Source organism: Balaenoptera acutorostrata, chromosome X, assembly GCF_949987535.1.
Source record: "Balaenoptera acutorostrata chromosome X, mBalAcu1.1, whole genome shotgun sequence".
Classification (NCBI taxonomy): domain Eukaryota; kingdom Metazoa; phylum Chordata; class Mammalia; order Artiodactyla; family Balaenopteridae; genus Balaenoptera; species Balaenoptera acutorostrata.
This window is the reverse complement of record NC_080085.1, coordinates 28,751,033-28,777,875: the sequence shown is the minus strand read 5'-3', so window position 1 is coordinate 28,777,875 and position 26,843 is coordinate 28,751,033. Positions and strand designations below refer to the sequence as shown.

Below are 26,843 nucleotides of genomic sequence, written 5' to 3'. Positions count from 1 at the left end.
ACTTTCTCCTTAAACCCTGATTAATTTCAACATGTCTTTTACATTTCTCTCTAGCTTGAATATTTCTGCATCACATCCCTTTTCGCTGACTTTTTTTTCTCCCTCCACCCCATTCTCACAGTTTCCTTTCCCCTCTCACAGCCATCACCTATATGGCATTCTTAACCTTTGCATATATCATGCTAGAGATTTCTCAGACATGTATCAATGCTAGCGACTTCTCAGACAGTGCTTGAAAATGATACCAAAGGCAAATTATAAATTGTAAATAATAGGCATGTGAAGCAGTAGGAAAACCATTTCCACCAATCTTAGTTCTCATTGGTATCAATTCTGACTTCCTGGAGCTGCCTAAATCAGTACTCCCCATGTATGGGGTTTGGTGGCCTTGCCAACTCAGCTCCTGGAAAGAAAGATGAGAAGAGCCTTTCCAAGATGCTGAGTTACTGCTACCTCTCCTTCATGTCAAAGAAGAAACAAGAGGGCACTGAGGTGGAAAAGAGTGCTACTTACCTCTTGGGCTGTTCACCAACTCTGCCCTCTAGCTCTCAGCTGGTGTGGGGAAAGAAATGAAGTGGGAGCTTTTGTTTGTTTATTATTTTTGTCCTCAGCCCCAGGAAATGTTGCAGACTTTTTAAAGACATATTTTTTAAAAGTAAGGTCTTTCACAGACTAGAAACATAAATGTCTATGTTATATTATTTCATTAGACTAGTAACTGGCAAATCTCAGATGAAAATCCCATTTCCTCTAAAAAGATGAATAGTTCCTCAGTTGTGTGTAGAAGTTTACATATGCATTACAGAATTAAATATGTAACATTTAATACCATGGATGATGATTCACACATACACATACATGTGAATTTTTTAAAATTGTCTAGTATTTGTTATTCTTAGTTCATCAGAGTACCTTGGGTACCATAGCAACGTGAACCTTCTTGATAGAAAGTTTTAATATATTGAGTTGAAAGAAAGGAAAATAGAGGTGAAAAATCACATGGTCACATATGCTACTCTATTAAACTAACACTTATTCAAATAATTTTATTTCAAAGTAAATAAAATAAAAATAATATTCTTAGAGTCTAAAAACCAAAATGCATATTGAAAATGCTTAGAGTCATTTTTCTAATCCATATTTTAATACTTACTTAATTGTATTTATTTAAAAATAACATGCATATATGACATATTTTTTAGAAATTAATTAACTGCAGTATTTGGCAACAATTGAGCACATCATTTTTTACTAAATGCCCTAATATTTGTTCGAAATTTGGGCATTTAGGTTATTTAAAGCAGAGGTCATTAGATAGAAATCAGTGTCCATTTAAAATAACGTATTTTCACTTAGGAGTGTGTGTTAAAATGTTAAGCTTTGTTGTCATCTCACACTCACACAGCAACATCTGTATTCCTCTGTGAATTAGCATTATAAATGACAAGTTTAGTTTGCTTCTCTCAACTTTTTTAATTTCTAGAAATGCACTAAAAATCAAAGCCAAAAGAATGCTTTCATATCAGTTCACTTGTCTGAAATGTTGAAGTACCTTATTCCCCCGTCTTCCTACATATGACTAATCACATGTGTCCTTTTGAACTAGGCAGGAGGAAACTTACTTCTTTTAAAAGTTAAAGTACAACATATAAAAGAAAAACTATGAGTGCAGTATCTTAGGATACTGAAAGTTTTAAATTGGATTTTTTGTGTGTGTTTAAATAACATGTTTTATTATCTCTGTTAACGATGTACAGCTTTCTTAAAACCAAAATGAAGACTGTACTTGTTGTTTTTAATCAGAGTGAAGACAATGAGGGTACTGTAAAAGAATTGTTGCAAAGAGGAGACAACTTACAACAAAGAATCACAGATGAGAGAAAGCGAGAGGAAATAAAGATAAAACAGCAGCTGTTACAGACAAAACATAATGCTCTCAAGGTATTAGAGCTAAAATTATAATATACCTTGCCTGTGTTTTTATTTTTTCATGCGTAGGGTAAAACTCTTGTGCATAAATAAAATCTGGTTAAGAATCTTAGTCACCAGAAATACATTTTTTTCTGTTCAATGTCTGTGTTTTATTTAACATTTTTGAGTGCTGTCTTTGATTTTGAAAGATGTGTTGCTTAGAAGGTGGGGTTTTTTTTACTTAGACAAATTTTTCTGAGTAGTAATAGAAAGATATTAACATGCATCATTCATAGTGTTCATATATTTAATTTTGTAGTATAATTTATTTTTGTAAGTTATTTTTACATTTGTCTTGAAAAACCTGCTTAACTGCCAGAATAAACAACCTGTATATTTTTTAGGCTTTCTGCTTGCGATATTTTATTGATTTGATTTAGAGTAGGTCCACTTTTTTGGTAACCTAGTATTTGTTTAATACTTAATTTTTTTCAGTTAACTTCATTTTGCCTTTAAGAGAGTCACTCTTTGCAACTAACTAAGCATTTATAAGTCTAATTTCATTTATATAGGAGTCCTCTAAAATAATCTTAATGTCCTTGAAGAAGAACTGGTACTCTCATGTTAACCAGTGATAGCGTATAGCTTCAAGTACCCATGTGACTCATCTGGATTTGTGCAGGAAGGACAAAATAGAATATTATTAGTATCTAGAAATAGTATCTAGAAAGTTCTTGAGAAGAGACTGGACATGTGAAGAATTTTGTGAAATAACCTTTTATTTTTTTAATGTACTTTTCAATATTCACTATTTGCATGCATGGCTGATTTTTCTAACACTGTTAATTGCTGAGCTTTTCATTGTAAATCACTCTTTTAGAGCTATGTAGCCATGTAGGTGGATCCACCTTGTAGGTGGATAGAGTCTGCTTTCTATATGCAAATAAGAGTATAAAACCTTTTCCCATATAGTCAGACAAGCAAATAAACACTGCTGAGAATGTAATTACACAATATTGTGCCTACAAGGAATCCACAAGGAAAGTCTAATTGGCCAGCAGGTGTTCTGAAGGTAACTGCTGATAAATGTAGTAACTAGAAAAGGCCTCTTCCCCGAGGGAGTGCAAGAGCAAGCCATAATGTGCTCAGAAAATCAGAAAGCTGTGTAATTCACACGCTTCCAACTGTGACCAAGCTTTTAGAAGCATCTACACTGGTCATATGATATGTGTCCTACTGAACAGCAGTGTTTAATGGTTATCTGGCATACCTGTAAAGAAATCTCTATAATGTCTCTTAATACCTTTACACATTACACATCACCTTGTGCTTAGGAAGTAAAAGGAGTTTCAGATTTTATGACCACAAGGCCTTTCTCTTGGCAAAGATGTGAGTTGTGTCACCAGTAAGGCATGGCTCAACTCTCATTCACGTGGCTGTATCTTGGTACCTTTGAAAAAAGCAGCATTCCATCTGGCTCATCCCAGGCATTTAATACCTCCACAGGAGCTTTAGAACTTCAACTAAAAATGTAAACGGTAGTAAATTTTACGTCCTCAGTTTTAAACAAAATGCAGAATGAAATCGAGATCATTTTTGCAAATATATTTTAAAAGCGATTAATGAAAATCTACTCCACTTGCCAAACCAATCTACCAAATTCAATTGTTAATCTGCCAAGTGGCTTCAATTCTAGTCCTTATGAAATATTTCAAAGAAGGTAAAGACTTTCCAATGCAATGAATATTTCAGCAGTCCTTTGATATTCATTATTTTCTTTGGCTCCAGCTATATCTGTACATGAAACCCTAATTGCTACTGCTCTGAAGAAATGAAAGCTGTATCCTGAGCTCTTACGTTCCCTTGTGTTATCGTAAAATAGCATTACAACAAATTCTATTAATCAGGGAAGACACTGGGTGGTCTTGTAAGGAGTAAGATGATAAACTTCCCCCCCCCCTTTGTTGATTTAGTAAGCAGTCACCCTTATTTATCTCATCAGGTTCATTGGAAACCGTGCACTTTCCCTTTTCTAAATAATTTTATCATTTTGCATTTGGATTTGATATAATGAGAAAAAGTTTGCCGTAACATTTAAATTGTCATTTTCATGTACACTCACAGGTATACATTTTTCACACTTGAACATATATAGCTTGAAGCAATTGATATGCTTACTAAGAACACTTTATATTTCTAATCACAAAATATTAATAGCCTATGAAACTATTTTATAGAGAGTTTTAAGATCATGAATGTAAGTTCTTTGGCTATATAAACTTAAAATTTTGAACCTAGGGCTGAAGATATCAATTTTAGAATTTTTACCTATTTTAAAATTCAAATACAAACTCAGTAAGTTTGTACAAGTATGTAGTTAACTCAGTTGAATTCACATATTAAACTATTTCACATACTCAACACGATAATTTAGTTGACTCATTAAGAGTTAATTAAATGTGGAAAAATTTCTAAACAAGTTTGAACATGCTAAGAGAAAATACTTGAAGTAGGTTGTTCAGGTTTCTCAGCTTCATGTACATGGGTCCTGTCACATGAATACATAATGTAATCATCTATTTGTATGTTTAGCATTTAAATGTGAATTTAACTGAACCTGAACAAGAAGATGAGGGACCCAAATTATTTTTAAATGACTACAGCCAGAAGTGTAATATACTTTATATTGATATTTTAATAATATCTGCACCATGAACAGGATTTGAGGTCTCAAAGAAGAAAAAAGGCTCTAGAAATTTCTCACCAGTGGTATCAGTACAAGAGGCAGGCTGATGATCTCCTGAAATGCTTGGATGACATTGAAAAAAAATTAGCCAGCCTACCTGAACCCAGAGACGAAAGGAAAATAAAGGTAATGTTGTTTTAGAATGTCAATCCCAGATTTTGTTGCTACAGTTTAATTTATTTAACTTAACCTGTATGGATCATTTTTTAAGTGTTGATGTTGTTTCCTCTATTAGTGTTCTCCCCGATTTGATGCATTTCTTTGTATTTTTTATTTGTTTTAGTAAATGTATTGTATAAGTGTTTTTCAATTGACGTAATGTTGAATGAATAAAATGTTTTATTCTTAGACAATGTAAAATGAATTAAGAAATGTCATATGTTTTCTGGTAAAATTGTAATTGACTCTGTGTATCTTTGTTCCAGATGAACAAATGACTTATCGGTATATGGACGACTTCTATCTCATGTTAGCACATTCATTTCATCAGAGCATCTTCACACATCAGTGTCAAATCTCTATAGCTTTATTTGTTGCATATTGTCTGAAGATGTTTTTTCTGTTATTATTTTACACTCTTTATTTTGCTTCATTCTCTGTTGAGTTCCTCAAAACTCTAAAAAGGAAATAAATTACTTATTCACTTACCCTCTAAATTATATTCTATATGGATGGTCCCTAAGAAATAATGAGTAATCACTCCAATTTGGGTCAGCCCCAAAACACTAGAGGAATTAAGAAGAAAGAAAACTGTTAGATCAATTTCAGTATTTTCTCAATTAGAATATCTAAAACTGAGCATTCAAAAGATAACTGAAATAATATTTGGATTCTTGGGTGAAGATGACAGTGATGGCTTCCATACTTGTAAATTATGAAAAGTGACAATAAAATGACAACAGCCTATGAAATTTCTGGGACAGGTATGTGCTGCTTATAGGTTGGTTAATGTGGTTAGCTAACTGCCCTGGGCCCTGTATTGGTTTTGCTCAATAGGAAATTGATCGTGAGTTGCAGAAGAAGAAAGAGGAGCTGAACGCAGTGCGTAGGCAAGCTGAGGGCTTGTCTGAGGATGGGGCAGCAATGGCAGTGGAGCCAACTCAGATCCAGCTCAGCAAGCGCTGGCGGGAAATTGAGAGCAAATTTGCTCAGTTTCGAAGACTCAACTTTGCACAAATTGTGAGTTGTTACTGGCAAACCTACATATGTGTTTGCAACTACTACTCTAATAACAGAGGCCTACTAACCAATAGAAAAAAATCTGGGTGCAATTTCAAAGTGCTAATATGCAATCTGAAAGTGAGTAGTTCCCCCTCACTTTGGGCTTCTGTAACACTAGTGGTTAATTTCTCAGATTAAAAACGTAATCCCTTAACAGATCATAGGAAACGGCCCCCTTATCAAAAATGAAAAATACATCTTAATTTCTTTTGCCACATCATTTTTTCATAACACTGGAAATGTGAATTTGTCAATTTATCATACATTTACTTTATTTCAGCGTCTAATCCAAAAATTTGTATTGCTTTCCTGAGACCATCCCATGCTAATTTTACTTTCTTAATGTATACATGGTAAATAATAAATCTTTTGTGAAACAACTTCTTATACCAACTTGCACAAGGCCTTCTTATCTCATTGACTTATAGAATAATAGCTTAGTCCTCATAACTCACTTAGCCGCTCAATGGGTTAAAAGGCTTATTAGAAGGATTGTATGCCTAGTAAGATTGTTAATAATTGATAGCAGGTTGAAAAATATCAAATATTGTTACTACTGAACTATTATAAGCCAAAAGGAAAAGAAACAACTGCTCTTCTTTCTTTCAAACAACTGGGTGGAAATTTTGTGATTCTCCCTTTAAAAATACAATTCATAATCGTAAGCTTGGTCTTTTTAGCTCTTTATCTGTAGTAGGGAATAAACCATAGGGATTTTCTAACAGGTACATTTTTGTTCCTATTCTGAGATATTGTAAAGTGAAGCAGAATGGTCACCACTCTGTCATTATGCAAAGACAGTGCTCCTCACAAAACCAGGGTCTGAAAGTCTGGAAAATGAGGCTTTGTAATTATGTTAGGTCGACTTACATGAAACCAACAGATATTCAACCCTTTTTGACCTATGTTAATGACAATTGCATTGGTTTCGACCCATAGGTGAGACTTTCTTGGGAATTTCTTCTGTGATGTTGTTGATTCCATTTAATACGGGGTAAATGTTTGAATATGTCTTAAACAATTAATATAACTTTATTTTATAAGCATATATTTTTGTTAATGCTGCTTATTAACCAAGGGAAAAAATACTGCATATTGTTACTTCTTTTAACGTGTTAGAAAAATCCATGAATACACTGTTTTCTAAGAAATCCAATACCTTAAGATTTAATAGTAGCTGAATATTCTGAGAAATTGGAAGTAGTAATGTAAGGTATGCTGAAACTATATTACATTTAAAGTCCAATTCTAGCTCATTGCACGTTTCAGCCTATTATCCTTCATAGTAGATATTATGAGCATAATATGTCATAAATCACTCAAGCTTACACTAACAGAAAGCCTGTGTCTGTGGATGCAAAATGAATTGAAAGATTAAGGCAACCATAAAGAAAATTTAAGTAAAATATTTTTGCCTCGATTTAATACATCATTTAAGTCCTCCACGTTGAATTATCTTACTACTCACTATTTTCTCCATTCCAATTTCCCCCATATCTTGACACACCCAGGATTAATTTTTTTTTACAACTTGGTCAAGGTAAGTTATTAACACTTTATAGTTAAATAGACACAGGATCAAAAATCTCCATAAACGACTCACTTAAAATGCCATTGTGTCCTTGCACATAATAGGCTCTAACAAATATTTATAAAATGTAATAATGATTGGTGAAATAAAGTAAGGATAAGTGAACCAGTATAGAATTTTAAAAATAAATTATAGTAAGATACTATAATATATTTTCTTCATAAAACATTTCTTCTTGATTTTATATCTGAAGGATCCAAAATTCAGAAGGTGCCTTGCTTGGGGAAAATATTTTTATGTTAACTTTTAATTTTCCATGATAATAGAAGCAATAACAATATGCATGAAGAATAATCCATTTAATATTACAATTATATTTAGCTTTGGATTTTTATTAGACCTGAAAGATGATATAGGTAGATAGACAGACAGACTGATGGATAGACAGATAAATCTAAGATGTATCTTTATATTCCACTGATTCCTAATACATATTAAAAAACTGATTTCACATGTCCACTGGTTAGAGTCATCTTTCCCCAATTAATCTAAGGTGAGGATATTTGACATAGCCACAAGCAAACAGCTTAACTAAAAGTTATGTTTGGGGTAATCCTACAATGGCTCTGATGTAGCACAGGTAGTCATAGCTTCACAATTCCTTTTCTCCTCTTCCATTGCCCTTCTCTATTTCTTTCATCTTTCTTCTTCTCAAATGTCCCTTTTTGTTCTCTCTGTATATAAACTCGAGACTTTCTTTGGACTCAGGGATTTTTCAGTTGATCTTTCATATCTTAGCAGTAGTAATTCAAGATGGTAGGCAGTACTATGAAGTGCTTAACATTTGAGAACTGAGTTTAAAATGAGAAATCAATTGTCTTTACTTTAGAGATAAAGACTCAGAAATGGACTAAGCAGTGTAAAATTCGTGTACTTCAGGGACTATGTGCAGGTCAGAGTTATATATGGCAATACTAAAGCTCAGAAAAGCCATAGAACTTTGTCTCAGGGAGCCATGAAGCAGCCCCAGGCCAGGTAGGAGTGCAGACCAAACCAGAGAAGAGAATATCTGCAAATCATTGTCCTCAGGACAATCCTGGAGACCAGAAAGAAGGGAAAACAGACTGGGAGAAAGCAGGTAAGATTTTCTCCAGGTATTGAGCATGTTGAAGCCCCCACCCTAGTTAGGAATACAAAACATTTCTAATGTAGTTCCTGTTGGCTTAGAGACCTGGCTGTTCAGTGAAGGCCAAACAACGACTGTAAACAGAACATAAGGAATGTTTTCTGTAGGATGTTTTACAACAGCAGTGTGGTCTAGTAAAATAGACGACTCCCTGGGATGAACAGCCCTGATTGTGAATCCCACTGATTCCATCTGCTGGTTGTATGATCACCAGTCAGTCTCTCCCAGCCTGGTTTCCTCCATCTCTACCATGGGGATGAGGATGTTTGTGTTAATGAAATATATGTAAAATACCCGCTACATCATAGAGGTTAAGTGAATCAATTTTTTTCTTCCTCTTCCAGTATATAAGTTAACATTGGAAAGGAGACACATTATTTTTTTTAAATTTATTTATTTATGGCTGTGTTGGGTCTTCGTTTCTGTGCGAGGGCTTTCTCTAGTTGCGGCAAGCGGGGACCACTCTTCATCGCGGTGCGCGGGCCTCTCACTATCGCGGCCTCTCTTGTTGCGGAGCACAGGCTCCAGACGCGCAGGCTCAGTAATTGTGGCTCACGGGCTTAGTTGCTCTGCGGCATGTGGGATCTTCCTAGACCAGGGCTCAAACCCGTGTCCCCTGCATTAGCAGGCAGATTCTCAACCACTGCACCACCAGGGAAGCCCAGGAGACACATTATTTTAAAAATTTATAATATCTTTGTAAGTCATTAAGAGAATTAGGCTCAGTGGGTACCATAGATTTTAAATGTTATTGGGGCTTCCCTGGTGGCGCAGTGGTTAAGAATTCGTCTGCCAATGCAGGGGACACGGGTTCGAGCCCTGGTCCAGGAAGATCCCACATGCTGCGGAGCAACTAAGCCCGTGCACCACAACTACTGAGCCTGTGCTCTAGAGCCCGTGAGCCACAACTGCTGAAGCCCGTGCGCCTGGAGCCCGTACTCTGCAACAGGAGAAGCCACAGCAACGAGAAGCCCCGTACACCGTAACGAAGAGTAGCCCCTGCTCACTGCAACTAGAGAAAGCCCGTGCACAGCAACGAAGACCTAATGCAGCCAAAAATAAATAAATAAATAAATTTATAAAAAAATAAAATGTTATTAACAACAGATAGAGCTATTTTGTTCAATGTGAATTACAAATTAGATTCCATAATCTTTGACCAGGTAGTTTTGCTTCGAGGCACAAAATATTTGCAGGAAATTTCATACAAAGCTGGTGATTCTACCAATGAAGGCATAATTCTCCATAAACTTGGCAATAGAGCATTATCTAAATTATTTTCTATAGCAAGGTAAAGAAAAAGAGGAAAAAACAAAGGCTTTGAAAATTTCTTAATAGAAAACTATGCATAATTTTATTAAGCTTAATTTTAGCATTAGACAGTTAACCTCAGAAATCCCAAGAAAATACAACCACAAAATTGCACAGTGAGGATATATAACAACCTGGAGCTTATGTGAAACTCCTGAGCAAAATAAGCTCACAGACTAAAATTACAATGGATATAAAAAGATTCCTTTTGTGAGTGATGTTAACACACCAAAAAATAAAAGGAGTATGCACACCTGAGGAAATTAGAGATAAAAAGATAGTAAAGGACATGAAATTGTGTTTTTTAATGTTCAAAAGGATTTAGAAAATAAGGGTGGAATGGAATTCTTACAATAGGAACAGGCCATTTTGAAGAGTGAATAGGAAACTTTGATAAAATGGAGTCTAGAAATTAACATATAATTATTGAAATAACTCAAACAACTTTTTAATGGTGGATTCATTATAGAATAAAAAAGAATATATTAATTGAAAGATGATGAGGAAAATTTTGCTTTGCTGAAAATACTGAAAGATGGAGAGGATAGAATAAAAAGCTCAAACATATGCCTAAAAAGATTGGACAGCCTGAGGAAGAGACATTATTTTATATAAATGACTGACATTTAACAAAATCGAATAAATCTCAATTTACATGAGTCCTCAAATTTAATAAAGCTCAATTTACATGAGTCCTCAAACTGAATAAAGCTCAACCAGTGTGTAATAAATAAAAACAAGTTCACACCTAGCAAGGTCTGCATGAAACCCAGAACATCAACGATCAGGAAGATCATCATAAAAGCTACCAAGGACTACAGGCAGAAACTGCTGCAGGCTGGCTGACTTTTCCTCGACAACAGATGTTAGAAGAAAATGGAATAATATCTTCAATGTGCAAGGCGAATGTTCAAAAGAATTCTGTCAACTGTGGTTCAAGAATGAAGACAAGATATTTTCAGATATACAGATATTTTCAGTTAAAGGAACACTAAGAGAATACATTACCTAAGATTGTTGCAGAAAGAAGTACTAAATGATGTGCTAGTGTAAAAAGGAAAATGGAGCCGGAGAGAAGGAGCAAGCTATATAAAGGTATATAAAATGATTTTCTATATATAAAAAAAGGGGAAAAATTATCCTGTAATTAGTTACTAAAATTGTGGCAATTTCTGCAAAGGAAAACATTGAGTGCTATGAGAATATAAAAATGATTTGATCTTACAGCAAGGAGAATACAATAAATAAAAGGCTTGTTCTAGATGGTAGCAGCAAATATAAGACGTTGTGCCTAATGTGTTCAGTGTGAATTATTATTGCCAACTATCATGTTTCTAGGAGGCAAAAAAAAATGTCATACACCTTTGGAATAGGCATACATGCATGACCTATCCCAGGAAGGGAAGCAAAAAAACAAAACAAAACAAAACAAAACAAAATACAAAAATACATCTTAGTGGAAGAAGGGAAAGCAATGTCCCTTTTCTAAATACGACAACTCCATTTACCCTGGATATCCCATGGCTTCAAATACCAAGTAAATAATACTGATATTCAACATTTTACATCCAACAGCTTCTTATTCAACTTCTTATTTTAGATGCCTAACAGGTATCTCGAACATAAGATAGCCAAGTCGAGAATAATTAATTTTCTCTCCTACATAAATTAGATCCTACCAAGCTCTCCAGGTGTTAGTAAATTGCCTTTTCACCTAGGTCCAAAGCCTAGGCATCATCCATGATTCCTCTTTGCTCTTATATCATCCATGGAATTCACTTCAAATTCTGTTGGCTCTACCTGCAAAATACATCTTTAATTGGACCACTCCTCAGTACCTTTATTGGAGAAACCTTAGCGTATTATCTTTCATCTTGATTACTTCAGCAGCATCTAATCCTTGCTTCCAACATTTTCCCACCTACACTATAGTCTCCTTAGTGAAGCCAGAGAATTCCTAAAGCTTATGTGAGATTCTCTCAAGCCCCTGCTGCTCACTACCATTTTAATGAAATCTTACAAGCTTCTACGTAGTTTGGTTCCTGCCTCTCATTCCTATATTACTCCAACTTTATTTCCCTTTTTGCCATTCTCCTGTCCTAGAGGCATAAAAGTTTCTCCTCTATACTTAAACACACAGCATCATTTCCACCTCAGGACCTTTGTACATATTGTTTCTTCATGGAATATTTTCCATGTAGACTTTTACATGGGTACTATAACTTAGCCGTCTTTTCATTTAGAAACAATGAACGTTTAGTAGAACTTTGATGTAGAATCTAGACAGGTAATACTTAATAGGTATTTTTTCTATTTTAAAAATATTTTATACTCCTTATAATTATACTTGCCAACTGGGAGTTTAAGACAACTCTTCAGAACGGCAGATTTTAGTACAGTTACTTCTGGAAGTGTGTATACTGAGAAAAGACAAAGTTCTTGAAACTTAACATTGAGGTAGTAAAGAGGGAATATGAGGATGATTATAACAACGTATTGCAAAGGATAGCTTTTACTACATCAGAGTAAATTGTAGTAAGGTATCTTAACATTAAAAGTACACATTGCCAAAACATAGAACTTCTTGAAAAGTTGATAGAAAATTGTTAGATTTATTTAAATGCCACAAGAAATGCATTATACAAGTTAGTCCTTACGTGAATAGTTTGTAAAATGAGAACACTTTTATAGTGTAAACGTTCCTCTACTTTTAAAAATTGTTTGAATTTGAATAGAACTTTACATTTACAAAACGTTTTCACATGTATCTAGTTTGTTCCCACCAATAACCCTCTCGAGTAAGTATTATTTTCATTGTCATTTTCCAGAAAGGAAAATTAATCTAAATAAAGTTAAGGAGATTGTCCAAGGGCACACGTAAGAAATGGAAGACACCTAACGTGAACTTAGTGCTTCCCAAGATACAGTGAGAGCTATTCAAAAGAAAGAAAAGATATCTAGTGTCCAAGTAAGTTTGAGAAACACTGGATTAAGCAAAGTTTCCTTAGTCTAGAATTTTACAGGGCTTTTGATATGCAAATGTGGTTATGAATTTCTATGAGGGGAATAGATTCTGCAGACTTTCACATCTGGATAGTTGCAGTACAAAGGGGGAAATTTCATTTCAGTTTTATGATAGTATTCCTGTTTGAGTGATTATGAAGAACTAATGTTCTTCAGAAAAAAAAATTGTGAAAAACATCACTTTATCATTATGCTTTTGTTATTTCGGATTTTCTTAAAATGAAGCAAAGATGTACAAAAAAGTAATCACAAAGCTGCTTGCCATCACCTTATGTAAAATAATGTCTGAACCTAGATTTGATTCTGCATTACTCATTTTTTTGTACATTTGCTTCTATCACATAATGGTAACCATTTAATGTTGAGACCAAAATAAAGGGGAAACATACTTTTTGAATAATTGCTACATAGAATTTTTCTTTGCCTTGAAGTAACAACAAAGACCATCAGCTGCCAATGCAAGATCCTTAGAGAATTTGGTAACATAAATAATTTTCTTATTTAGAGACAGAGTGCTCTTTAGTAAACAGAGTTGTGAATATAAAAGACTAATAATGGTTGCTAGGGAAATGGACCAGGAGGTAGCTGCTTATAAAATTTTCCTCCTCTGAGCTTCGATTTTGTAATTAACATATCACAAGTGTTAAGAAAAAATAGATAAATCAAGACTCTATGTTTCTCTAGACTGTTGTGACCATAATAGTTACTGCCATTTCTATAGTAATTTTTTTTTCTGGTTTCTAGTTTATGTAAGAGAATCAGTTTAATGGTTGTTTAGTAAATAGAGTATGTTAAGCTAGAATCAACTTCCAGGAAGATAACAGTCTGATTGATTTCCTCACCCTTCATTTCAAATGTATGGAAATTCTGGATAAAATATAATTTTAAAACAATTTAGCTGAGCTCAAAATATGTGATGGAACCTCCCTTCTTCCTAGTTGCCATAAATGAGCACATCATCTCATGTGATACTGAGCCTGGATTGAGGGCCTCATGGTTAGGAGAAAGGTTTAAAGGCTTTTAGTAGAAAATATGTAGCGTTATACAACATCTGCTAGAGATGTAAATGGAAACCCTGTTTAAATGTTGAATCTTCAAGGGCTTCCCTTGACAAGTAGAGGGAGAATAGATAAATCCAGCTCCCAAGGCCAATTCATCTGACAAGGATTCTGACTGGAGAAACAAATTTGTGAAAGTTATTTCTGAGTTGTGGGGGATCTGAATTTCGACACCGACCACAAGCCTCTAGACTCCTGAACTGAGAAATTAACATAAAATTGTTCCCAGGTTGGTGAAATCCTTAGAGTCTTCTCACAGAATCATACAATAAATCACTCTTTTAGGAGTGTCCCACAGACACACGAACACTGAAGGTTGGTTCACAGCAAACTGTTAGAACTCACATGAAGAAATAATATATTTTGACTTAGAGTTATCTAACATAACAATCAAGAGAATTAGTGCTTCATGAACTTAAAATAATAGAAAACTACTGCATGCTCTAAAGTAAATATGTTGAAAATAAAATAGAGATCAAGGCATAAAATAAACATTAATTTATAAAAATACACATTTATGATGATAACACATTGAATAACACTTGTAGAAACCAAAAGCTAGTCATAGAAATAAAAAAAAAACTAAGAGCGTGTGTTAAACACCTAATTAAATAAACATGAGAAAATTAGAAAGTAATTATGATAAAATCAGAATACACCACATAAAGATAAAAAAATATGAAAATATGAAAGATTGAGAGAACAGAATAATAAGTTTTATGTCTAATATAATTGCAAAAGAAAATGACAGATTATGCGGGAGACAATATTTGAGGAAAAATGACTAAAACTTTCCCAGATCATAAGAAAGGCATGAACCCATAAATAGAATAAACACATTGGTGTCCCAACCAAGATGAATTAAAATCTATGAAAACATAAAGAATATATAAATACCTTATAAAGACACAGGACACATACATATGTGAGCAGGAGAGGCTTATTTAACTGAAGGTTCTGATAATCAGTAAAAAATCTCCAAATTTCTATTGTATTGCTATTGCAAAATCAAGACTAGGTCACTGTTTATAAAGTGGATTCCACTCATGTTAGAAAAACTGATATTTTATAATACCTCTTATGCTTGGAATAAGAAGACCTAGGATTATATCCTGCATCTCTCATTACCTGTGCAAATTGGACTAAATATTTGAGCCTCAGGATAAAGTTAATAACTCCTTTCTTATAGAATTAAGAGAGATAATCAACCACCAAAAATGTTGAAGTTCTAAAATATTTTTTATTAAGGTCACTGGTTTGAAGGACAACATGCAGAAGTTTCGGTGTCCAGAGTTCACACTGCTAGGTGTCCTGAGAAACCGAAAGCCAGAAACTTAAGGTATTCTGAGTTGGTAGTGCCCCATGTACCTAACAGAAGCAGATACAAATACATTCTAGCTTGACACTGCTTAAATCCAGACTTTAAATAATTCCCACAGATAAAGTTCTAAGAACATGCTTGTAGAATTAAAATGGCAGTTCCAATGAGGAAAAAAGCAGTAGAATCCAACTCCTAGAGACAGAAGATAATGAATTAATCAGGTACAAAATGTAAAGTAAGCATGTTTAACTTTTTTAGAGTAGTAAAAGTTTGCATCAAAAGTATGAATTAAGGACCAGAGATAATAAGATAATGACCAAGGAATTTTGAAAAGAATCAAATAGAACTTCAGGAAATTGAAAAATATAATAATTGAAATTAATGATTCATTGGACAAGTTAAGCATCAAATTAGATATAACAGAAATGAGAATTAGAAACTTGGAAGATAGATAAAATAAATTACCTAACATGCATAGAGACCAAAATATTAAAAAAATATTTTAAAAAATTCAAAAGAAAGGATAAGAAAGGTAGAGAGTGAGAATGTCAAATATAGAAGGAAAGCATGGAGTAAAAGTATAAAAGGCACTATTTGAAGTGATAATTGCTTAGGGTTTTCCAAAATTAGTGAAAGTTCCAATAGTCAGGTTGAAAATAAGTAAATATCAAGGTGTTTTCCTTTTTCATAAAGAAAGAAATACACCCATATACCATCATAATGAAACTGATAAATTCCAAAGCCAAAGAGAGACAGCTTACCTAGAAAGTAATGACATGTATAATGACAGCTGATTTTAGAGCAATGATAAAAGCCAGAAAGTGATAGAATAATGTCTTCAAAAATGATGAAAGAAAAACCAGCTATGATCCTAGAATTGTATACTCATAGGAACTCTCGTTCTTTCAAGAGTAACATTGAAATAAAGATCTTTTCGGGCAAACAAAAACTGAGAGAGATAACCAGTGAGAAAGTCTCACTGAAGGATCCTCAGGGTTTTTTTCGTTGGTTGGTTGGTTGGGTTTGTTTTTTGTTTTGGGGGTTTTTGTTTTGTTCTGTTTTGTTTTTGGAATTAGCCACTGTTAATGTATATTCAATTATCAGTCTATACATCTTCATGTTGTGTTAAGATAATTTTATACCTTGGATTTTCACTAAATATTATATCATATGTCTTTTTCTATGTTAGTAAAATGAAGTTCTGGAAACATTTTTAGAGCCTGCATAATATTCCACGGCAGGTATGCACCTCAGGGTTGCTTTGTAAACAGAAGGAGAATAACCCTAGATGGATGATTTAAGATGCAAGGGAGAATGATGAGCAAAGAAAATGCTAAACCAAGATACAAGCCTGAAGAAATATTTGCCATATATAAATTTGTGTAAATTACGTACTAAAGTACAAAATAGGACTAAAATACTGGACGTCAGTGACATACAGTATAGAAGGAAATTGGTTGGACTTCCTCACCTCGTTTACCTCCTTTCTGGTTGTTCCTTCTCAGACTCCATTGGTGGTGCCTCCTTCTCTCCTGTAATGTGGACATGCCTCAGCACTCAGTCCTTGGACATTTTCCACTTTCTATCTATACTCCCTGCCTTGCTTTTTTCATCCAGTCTTGTGACTTTAATACCAGGTTATAAGTTCATGACCACAACATTTTTATAAACAGACCACTCTTCTCCCCTGAACAATAGTGGCAACACTGCCCTTTCAAAATTTGGGGTACCCTTGCTTTCCTTTACCTATTCTCAACACAATAAACAGAGACATCATTTGAAAATATAAATCAGGTGTGCTTTATGTGATGAAAATGCTCTGATGGATTCCGATCTATTTTAGAGTAAAATCCAAAATCCTTACATGAGTTTTAAAGGATATATGACTTTGGCCCCTATTAGCTCTCTGGAGTTATCTCTTAGTACTTTACCTCTTATCCCCTCTGCTCTACCTACATTGACCTCTTCACTCTTCCTTGAACGTATCGGGCAGACCCCCTTTTCACTGTATGTCCTAAGCCTAAAACTCTGTACCCCCAGATGTCTATATGACCCCTTCACTCTGCCTTCAAGTCTTTATTCGTAAGTGTTCTTCTTGGTGACACACTTCATCGACCCCTTTTCCATTTATTATTCTCCATAAAATGCATTACCAGGAATGTTATAAATATTTTCACTCTTTATCTTATTATCTATCTCCCTCCCTATGATGAAAGCTCCAAAAATGCAGGGATTTTTGTCTTTTTTTCTTTTCTTTTCTTTCTTTTTTTTTTTTTTTTTTTTTGCTGCTGTGTCCTCAGAACCAAAAGACGTGACTAGCAAGTAGTAGGTACATAGTATATATTTGTTGAATGAATGAATCAATCAATCAATCAATGATGAATAAAATCATTGTAAGGTCCTCTTAATGCTCAGGAGACCGTGCAAAATTCATTGTGCATGCTGATAATTTTAGAGTAACTATTAACCTGATAAAGAGTATAAAATGTTTGAAGTAGAGAGAGAAAAAATAAACATATAAACTATCAAAATAAAATAATCCAAACAGGAAACTGAGGCTTAAGAACACTAGTTGAATTGGCCAAGGAGAGTAAGCCACTACATTAACACAGGACTTTGATTTTTCTGCATCTCTCCAAGACAAAGCCATTACTGTGTATGAAATAAGATGTCAATTGCAAGTTAATATTCTTGTACGTTTAAACAAATTCACCATTTTATAAATAAGAGTTATACAATGCAGTAGTACCTCAGAAATATTACCTCAAGTGATAGACTCTAAATAGCACAATAAATTAAAAATATTAATATAAATGTGTTAAACTAGACTCATGGCTTATATTAACATGCACAGTTATTGTATAGTTAGGTTATGTCTATGTTAGGTACATAATTTTATATGCTATTTATCTTCTGAATTAAAGTTACAGTAAAGAACTATAGTCACAATTCAATTTGATGTCAAATATATAAACTTTAAAATAACATTACCTTTCTTAGAGTAATATACTGTATCAAATTTTTCTATTAATTGGAAATTTAGCACAATCTTCTGGAGATATTATTGATGGTAAATATATTAATAATCATAGATTTTCCATAAATGTTAGATACAAACACAAAATTGAGTCTGATGCATTATTGGAAGGTGCAGTTTTATTATGTAATTTTATTAGTAAAATTAGGATAAATATACCTCATTTTTGGTATCAGACAAAGTAACTTATTTCACTAAATATTCTCTTTCTTGGAATGACACTATTTGAAACATGATTTTATTTGATAGAACTATTTTGGAACAATCTGTTAGTTACAATTGTGAATAAAAACATTAAGCAAAGCTTATCTTTTCTTAGTCTAATGGAAATTATTATGAGTATCAGTTATTTTGTTGTGTGATAACAGATTTTCTGAGGCCAGTTGAGTCATGCAAGTCTAGATTTTTACAAAAAAAGTATCTCTAATCCTTATAACAACCTAAACAGACTAAAATTTGTCAAGCAACTTCCCTGAGTTCCCATAAAATTAAGAACAAGGATTCCAACATCAAGGTATAGTTATAATTACTAAATTAACAAAGAGATTTGTTGATGTTGTCTTTTTTAGGCGAGGTATTGTTTTGTTATATTGGTTTCTTCCTTTTTATAATTTGTTTTTAATGAGAACCCCCTAATAATGACAAGGGTTCAGGAAAATTAGAATTCCATACACTTACTGGGAGTCAATAAAGAAACTCAAGTTTTATTTTGGATACATTGAATTGGTATTTCTTTCATTCAATAAACATTTATCTAGTGCCTCTCATCTGCCAGACAACACAAAACGTGAAAGAACATTGGTGAATCCATAGCAATCATACAAAAGACGTGATATTTGATAAATATAACTCATACAATGAAAAGAAAAAAAAAGTACAAGAATTTATACACAGCAATTTGACCTCCGTTTGCAACATAACAATAAAAAGTATAATTTTCTCCAATCTAAATTTGCTTGCAAAATATGGAACACCAGCTGGAAGGGAGCTCAGATGGCTTCTGCAGTGGGGTTGGCAATATCCTTCTGAGCATGCCCACAACAACTGGTTGAAATAATTGAATCACTCGCACCATCTGTGAATCATTCTGATTCTTCAGTGATTACTTAAGACTCTCATTGTATGGAACATATTCTTAGAACACATGAATAAAATTAATTCAAGTGTATAGCTTTCCTAACTTTGATTTTCATGAAATTAAAAAAAGTGTTACAATGTTTTCAAGTTTGCTAAGTTCTCAGATATTTCTTCTGCCCTTTTTTATGAGCCAATGGCTTTTGAAACCTTAAAGTGTGTTTGAAATTTAGTTTTATTCTTACTGATACAAATGCATTTATTCACAGAGACTTCATTTACAACATAATTTTGCTTAAAAATTCTGTAATTTCTACCCTTTTATTTCTTGAATCTCTGAGTGTAATACTCAATAAGTAACAGCTATCTACTAGAGAACTAAATGAAAGTCCAAGCTGATTGTATTCTCAAATTTAACACCATATGCTATAATCATGAGCAATTTTTTTAACTTTTTATTTTATATTGGAGTATAGTTGATTAACAATGTTGTGTTAGTTTCAGGTGTACACCAAAGTGATTCAGTTATGCATATACATGTATCTATTCTTTTTCAAATTATTTTCCCGCTTAGGTTGTTACATAATATTGAGCAGAGTTCCCTGTGCTATACAGTAGGTCCTTGTTGGTTATCCATTTAAAATATAGCATTTTAAATATAACAGTACATGCCATGGTGACTAATCCATGGATAAAAGGTGCATGGCTAAAATGAAAAACAAGAGTCCATATCTGTGCAAATTTAAGATGTTTAGATTAATTCATAATTTAGAGGCATTATTAGCTGGATAGCTGGATAGCAGTACATGGGCACTTTTGCCAAGATAAATCAACTGAGAAGTTTTCCAGGAGATCCATGCAAATAGTTTTCCATAATAGTTACTACATTTTTATCTAATAGAATGTCTGGGTGGCAAAATATAAATAAATGAATTATTTAAGAAATACAGTAATCTGTAATGTTTACAACTCCCTTTATGATCTATACAAAATTAAATTTCTGTACTGCGATTAGTATCTACACTATCACAAATATGCATGAAACATATGAATATCATCCACACTGTATTTTAGTTGCTAGCCACATATATAGATACACTTCACTGTTTTCTGTGGGGAAAATTATTTTGAGAGATCTCTACCCTTTCGTATATTGGCTACCCTAGTGGACAACAGCCTAGTTAATGTATTGCCACAAAGACCTCCTCTTCTTCAAACTTGTCAAAATGCTTTCCACTTCAGAGTCTTTGCAGTCGTACTTCCCTTTTCTTGTGACTTTCTTTTTTTTAATTTTTTAATTTCATTTTATTTATTTTATTATACAGCAGGTTCTTATTAGGCATCAATTTTATACACATCAGTGTATACATGTCAATCCCAGTCGCCCAATTCATCCCACCACCACCCCCACCACCCTGCCGCTTTCCCCCCTTGGTATCCATACGTTTGTTCTCTACATCTGTGTCACTATTTCTGCCCTGCAAACCGGTTCATCTGTACCATTTTTCTACGTTCCACATATATGCGTTAATATACGATATTTGTTTTTCTCTTTCTGACTTACTTCACTCTGTATGACAGTCTCTACATCCATCCACGTCTCAACAAATGGCCCAATTTCGTCCTTTTTTATGGCTGAGTAATATTCCATTGTATATATGTACCACATCTTCTTTATCCAGTCGTCTGTCAATGGGCATTTAGGTTGCTTCCATGACCTGGCTATTGTAAACAGTGCTGAAGTGAACATTGGGGTGCATGTGTCTTTTTGAATTATGGTTTTCTCTGGCTATATGCCCAGTGGTGGGATTGCTGGATCATATGGTAATTCTATTTTTAGTTTTTTAAGGAACCTCCATATTCTCCATAGTGGCTGTATCAATTTACATTCCCACCAACAGTGCAAGAGGGTTCCCTTTTCTCTGCACCCTCTCCAGCATTTGTTGTTTGTAGATTTTCCAGTGATGCCCATTCTAACTGGTGTGAGGTGATACCTCATTGTAGTATTGATTTGCATTTCTCTAATAATTAGTGGTGCTGAGCAGCTTTTCATGTGCTTCTTGGCCATCTGTATGTCTTCTTGGAGAAATGTCTATTTAGGTCTTCTGCCCATTTTTGAATTGGGTTGTTTGTTTTTTTAATATTGAACTGCATGAGCTGTTTATATATTTTGGAGATTAATCCTTTGTCCGTTGATTCATTTGCAAATATTTTCTCCCATTGTGAGGGTTGTCTTTTCGTCTTCTTTATGGTTTCCTTTGCTGTGCAAAAGCTTTGAAGTTTCATTAGGTCCCATTTGTTTATTTGTGTTTTTATTTCCATTACTCTAGGAGGTGGATCAAAAAAGATCTTGCTGTGATTTATGTCAAAGAGTGTTCTTCCTATGTTTTCCTCTAAGAGTTTTACAGTGTCCGGTCCTACATTTAGGTCTCTAATCCATTTTGAGTTTATTTTTGTTTATGGTGTTAGGGAGTGTTCTAATTTCATTCTTTTACATGTAGCTGTCCAGTTTTCCCAGCACCACTTATTGAAGAGACTGTCTTTTCTCCATTGTATATCCTTGCCTCCTTTGTCATAGATTAGTTGACCATAGGTGTGTGGGTTTATCTCTGGGCTTTCTATCTTGTTCCATTGATCTATGTTTCTGTTCTGTGCCAGTACCATATTGTCTTGATTACTGTAGCTATGTAGTATAGTCTGAAGTCAGGGAGTCTGATTCCTCCGCTCCATTTTTTTTCCCTCAAGACTGTTTTGGCTATTTGGGGTCTTTTGTGTCTCCATACAAATTTTAAGATTTTTTGTTCTAGTTCTGTAAAAAATGCCATTGGTAATTTGATAGGGATTGCATTGAATCTGTAGATTGCTTTGGGTAGTAGAGTCATTTTCACAATATTGATTCTTCCAATTCAAGAACATGGTATATCTCTCCATCTGCTGGTATCATCTTTAATTTCGTTCATCAGTGTCTTATAGTTTTCTGCATACAGGTCTTTTGTCTCCCTAGGTAGGTTTATTCCTAGGTATTCTATTCTTTTTGTTGCAGTGGTAAATGGGGGTGTTTGCTTAATTTCTCTTTCAGATTTTTCATCATTAGTGCATAGAAATGCAAGAGATTTCTGTGCATTAATTTTGTATCCTGCAGCTTTACCAAATTCATTGATTAGCTCTAGTAGTTTTCTGGTGGCATCTTTAGGATTCTCTGTGTATAGTATCATGTCATCTGCAAACAGTGACAGCTTTACTTCTTCTTTTCCAATTTGTATTCCTTTTATTTCTTTTTCTTCTCTGATTGCCATGGCTAGGACTTCCAAAACTATGTTGAATAATAGTGGTGAGAGTGGACATCCTTGTCTTGTTCCTGATCTTAGAGGAAATGCTTTCAGTTTTTCACCATTGAGAATGATGTTTGCTGTGAGTTTGTCGTATATGGCCTTTATTATGTTGAGGTAGGTTCCCTCTATGCCCACTTTCTGGAGAGTTTTTATCATAAGTGGGTGTTGAATTTTGTCAGAAGCTTTTTCTGCATCTATTGAGATGATCATATGGTTTTTCTTCTTCAGTTTTTTAATATGGTGTATCACATTGATTGATTTGCATATACTGAAGAATCCTTGCATCCCTGGGATAAACCCCACTTGATCATGGTGTATGATCCTTTTAATGTGTTGTTGGATTCTGTTTCCTAGTATTTTGTTGAGGATTTTTGCATCTATATTCATCAGTGATATTGGCCTGTAATTTTCTTTTTTTGTAGTATCTTTCTCTGGTTTTGGTATCAGGGTGATGGTGGCCTCATAGAATGAGTTTGGGAGTGTTCCTTCCTCTGCAATTTTTTGGAAGAGTTTGAGAAGGATGGGTGTTAGCTCTTCTCTAAATGTTTGATAGAATTCACCTGTGAAGCCATCTGGTCCTGGACTTTTGTTTGTTGGCAGATTTTTAATCACAGTTTCAATGTCATTACTTGTGATTGGTCTGTTCATATTTTCTATTTCTTCCTGGTTCAGTCTTGGAAGGTTATACCTTTCTAAGAATTTGTCCATTTCTTCCAGGTTGTCCATTTTATTGGTATAGATTTGCTTGTAGTAGTGTATTAGGATGCTTTGTATTTCTGTGGTGTCTGTTGTAACTTCTCCTTTTTCATTTCTAATTTTATTGCTTTGAGTCCTCTCCCTCTTTTTCTTGATGAGTCTGGCTAATGGTTTATCAATTTTGTTTATCTTCTGAAAGAACCAGCTTTTAGTTTTATTGATCTTTGCTATTGTTTTCTTTGTTTCTATTTCATTTATTTCCGCTCTGATCTTTATGATTTCTTTCCTTCTTCTAACTTTGGGTTTTGTTTGTTCTTCTTTCTCTAGTTCCTTTAGGTGTAAGGTTAGGTTGTTTATTTGAGATTTTTCTTGTTTCTTGAGGTAGGCTTGTATCCTGCAACTTTGTATCTATAGCTCTAGTAGCTATAAACTTCACTCTTAGAACTGCTTTTGCTGCATCCCATAGGTTTTGGATCGTCGTGTTTTCATTGTCATTTGTCTCTAGGTATTTTATGATTTCCTCTTTGATTTCTTCAGTGATCTCTTGGTCATTTGGTAACGTATTGTTTAGCCTCCATGTGTTTGTGTTTTTTACATTTTTTTCCCTGTAATTAATTTCTAATCTCATAGTGTTTTGGTCAGAAAAGATGCCTGATATGATTTCAGTTTTCTTAATTTACTGAGGCTTGATTTGTGACCCAAGATGTAATCTATCCTGGAGAATGTTACACGCACACTTGAGAAGAAAGTGTAATCTGCTGTTTTTGGATGGAATGTCGTATAAATATCAATTAAATCTATCTGGTCTATTGTGTCATTTAAAGCTTCTGTTTCCTTATTTATTTTCATTTTGGATGATCTGTCCATTGGTGTAAGTGAGGTGTTAAGGTCCCCCACTATTATTGTGTTACTGTCGATTTCCTCTTTTATAGCTGTTAGCAGTTGCCTTATGTATTGAGGTGCTCCTATGTTGGGTGCATATATATTTATAATTGTTATATCTTCTTCTTGGATTGATCCCTTGATCATTATGTAGTGTCCTTCCTTGTCTCTTGTAACATTCTTTATTTTAAAGTCTATTTTATCTGATATGAGTATTGCTACTCCAGCATTCTTTTGATTTCCATTTGCATGGAATATCTTTTTCCATCCCCTCACTTTCAGTCTGTATGTGTCCCTAGGTCTGAAGTGGGTCTCTTGTAGACAGCATATATATGGGTCTTGTTTTTGTATCCATTCAGCGAGCCTGTGTCTTTTGGCTGGAGCGTTTAATGCATTCACGTTTAAGGTAATTATCGATATGTATGTTCCTATGACCATTTTCTTAATTGTTTTGGGTTTGTTTTTGTAGGTCCTTTTCTTCTCTTGTGTTTCCCACTTAGAGAAGTTCCTTTAGCATTTGTTGTAGAGCTGGTTTGGTGGTGCTGAATTCTCTTACCTTTTGTTTGTCTGTAAAGCTTTTGATTTCTCTATCGAATCTGAATGAGATCCTTGCTGGGTAGAGTAATGTTGGTTGTAGGTTCTTCCCTTTCATCACTTTAAGTATATCATGCTACTCCCTTCTGGCTTGTAGAGTTTCTGCTGAGAAATCAGCTGTTAACCTTATGGGAGTTCCCTTGTGTGTTATTTGTCATTTTTCCCTTGCTGCTTTCAGTAATTTTTCTTTGTCTTTAATTTTTGCCAATTTGATTACTATGTGTCTCGGTGTGTTTCTCCTTGGGTTTATCCTGTATGGGACTCTCTGTTCTTCCTGGACTTGGGTGGCTATTTCCTTTCCCATGTTAGGGAAGTTTTTGACTATAATCTCTTCAAATATTTTCTCTGGTCCTTTCTCTCTCTCTTCTCCTTCTGGGACCCCTATAATGCGAATGTTGTTGCGTTTAATGTTATCCCAGAGGTCTCTTAGGCTGTCTTCATTTGTTTTCATTCTTTTTTCTTTATTCTGTTCCACAGCAGTGAATTCCACCATTCTGTCTTCCAGGTCACTTATCCGTTCTTCTGCCTCAGTTATTCTGCTATTGATTCCTTCTAGTGTAGTTTTCATTTCAGTTACTGTATTGTTCATCTTTGTTTGTTTGTTCTTTAATTCTTCTAGGTCTTTTTAAAACCTTTCTTGCATCTTCTCGATCTTTGCCTCCATTCTTTTTCCAAGGTCCTGGATCATCTTCACTATCATTATTCTGAATTCTTTTTCTGGAAGGTTGCCTATCTCCATCCACTTCATTTTGTTGTTTTTCTGGGGTTTTATCTTGTTCCTTCAACTGGTACATAGCCCTCTGCCTTTTCATCTTGTCTGTCTTTCTGTGAATGTGGTTTTTGTTCCACAGGCTGCAGGATTGTAGTTCTTCTTGCTTTTGCTCTCTGCCCTCTGGTCTCTTGTGACTTTCTTTCTGGGTCTTTGTCTGCTTGTCTCCTGTCATGTTTCAAGATGCCGAACAAATGCATCCTTCAGCATCCTGTGTGATGTCATTCATAACATTCCCTTCATCCCCTCCATCATGTTCTCCAACATTAGCCAGGTGTTTCCTTTATAGCACTTACCACAATTTGAAAATATTTTGTTTGCTTTCTTGTTTATAATCTGTCTTCTACCATTAGAATGTAGGCTCCATGAGGGCAGAGACTTTGTCTTACTAAATACTATTTTCCTAATATATAGATGCTGCCACAGAGTAGGTGCTCAATAAAAATATGGTTAGTAAGTGAATGGATCGATGGATGGATAGCATCTTCTTATGTAATTCCATATAGTTCAGAGTTGTTGATTTTGCATTCTTACACCAGTGGTGCCCCAGTACAAGTCTACCAGTATCTGAAAGTTTTCACTGGTCCATAGAAAAGGGAAAAAAAATAGGAGCAAATGTGTTGCACTCTTCATAGAGCTAAATTTGTTCAAAAATTCTTTCTTTCTTCTGAAAGTATAGCTTTCTACAGTGTGTTGTGGGAGGGGGCAGCATTAAAATGGCCTTTCTTTCCTCTTTCTTTTTTCCCTTTTTATTATTTCCTTATGATGTCTTTTACTACTTAAAGAAAGGTTGGAACTTTGTGAGGTTCCCTGACATTTTTGGTAATGTTTTATTGACCCATGAAATACAAAGTCTGGGAACCATCAATTTGGAGAAACTTACTCACATGAAGGGGCACCATTCCTGCCAAGTTTCTTTGTTGGTTGCTTGAACTTTTGAGAATGAGGAAAGGAAAGCTCTAAAAATCGGTGATTGTCTCCCATTTTATGGTCCTCCAGGCAATGAATATTGGCCCACAAGCATTATCTCCTGGAATGAGATCCTGGAATTTGTTTTGTCGTGTGTGAAAAACAAATACAAGAACAAATATGCAAAAAGAATGGAATTAGGGTATTACAACACCTGCTTAATATATTTTAAAAATATACA

The 26,843-nt window shown here is 34.3% G+C and overlaps 1 protein-coding gene across 1 annotated transcript in view; it reads left to right on the top strand.

The window, feature by feature from the left end:
• The window catches only part of DMD (dystrophin), a 2,123,648-nt gene that overhangs the window by 874,238 nt on the left and 1,222,567 nt on the right, over positions 1 to 26,843 (top strand). Inside the window, exons 39-41 of the mRNA XM_057539128.1 lie at positions 1,804 to 1,941; positions 4,631 to 4,783; positions 5,654 to 5,836. Of these exons, the coding sequence (XP_057395111.1) occupies positions 1,804 to 1,941; positions 4,631 to 4,783; positions 5,654 to 5,836 (474 nt within the window). The remainder of the gene's footprint in view (positions 1 to 1,803; positions 1,942 to 4,630; positions 4,784 to 5,653; positions 5,837 to 26,843) is intronic.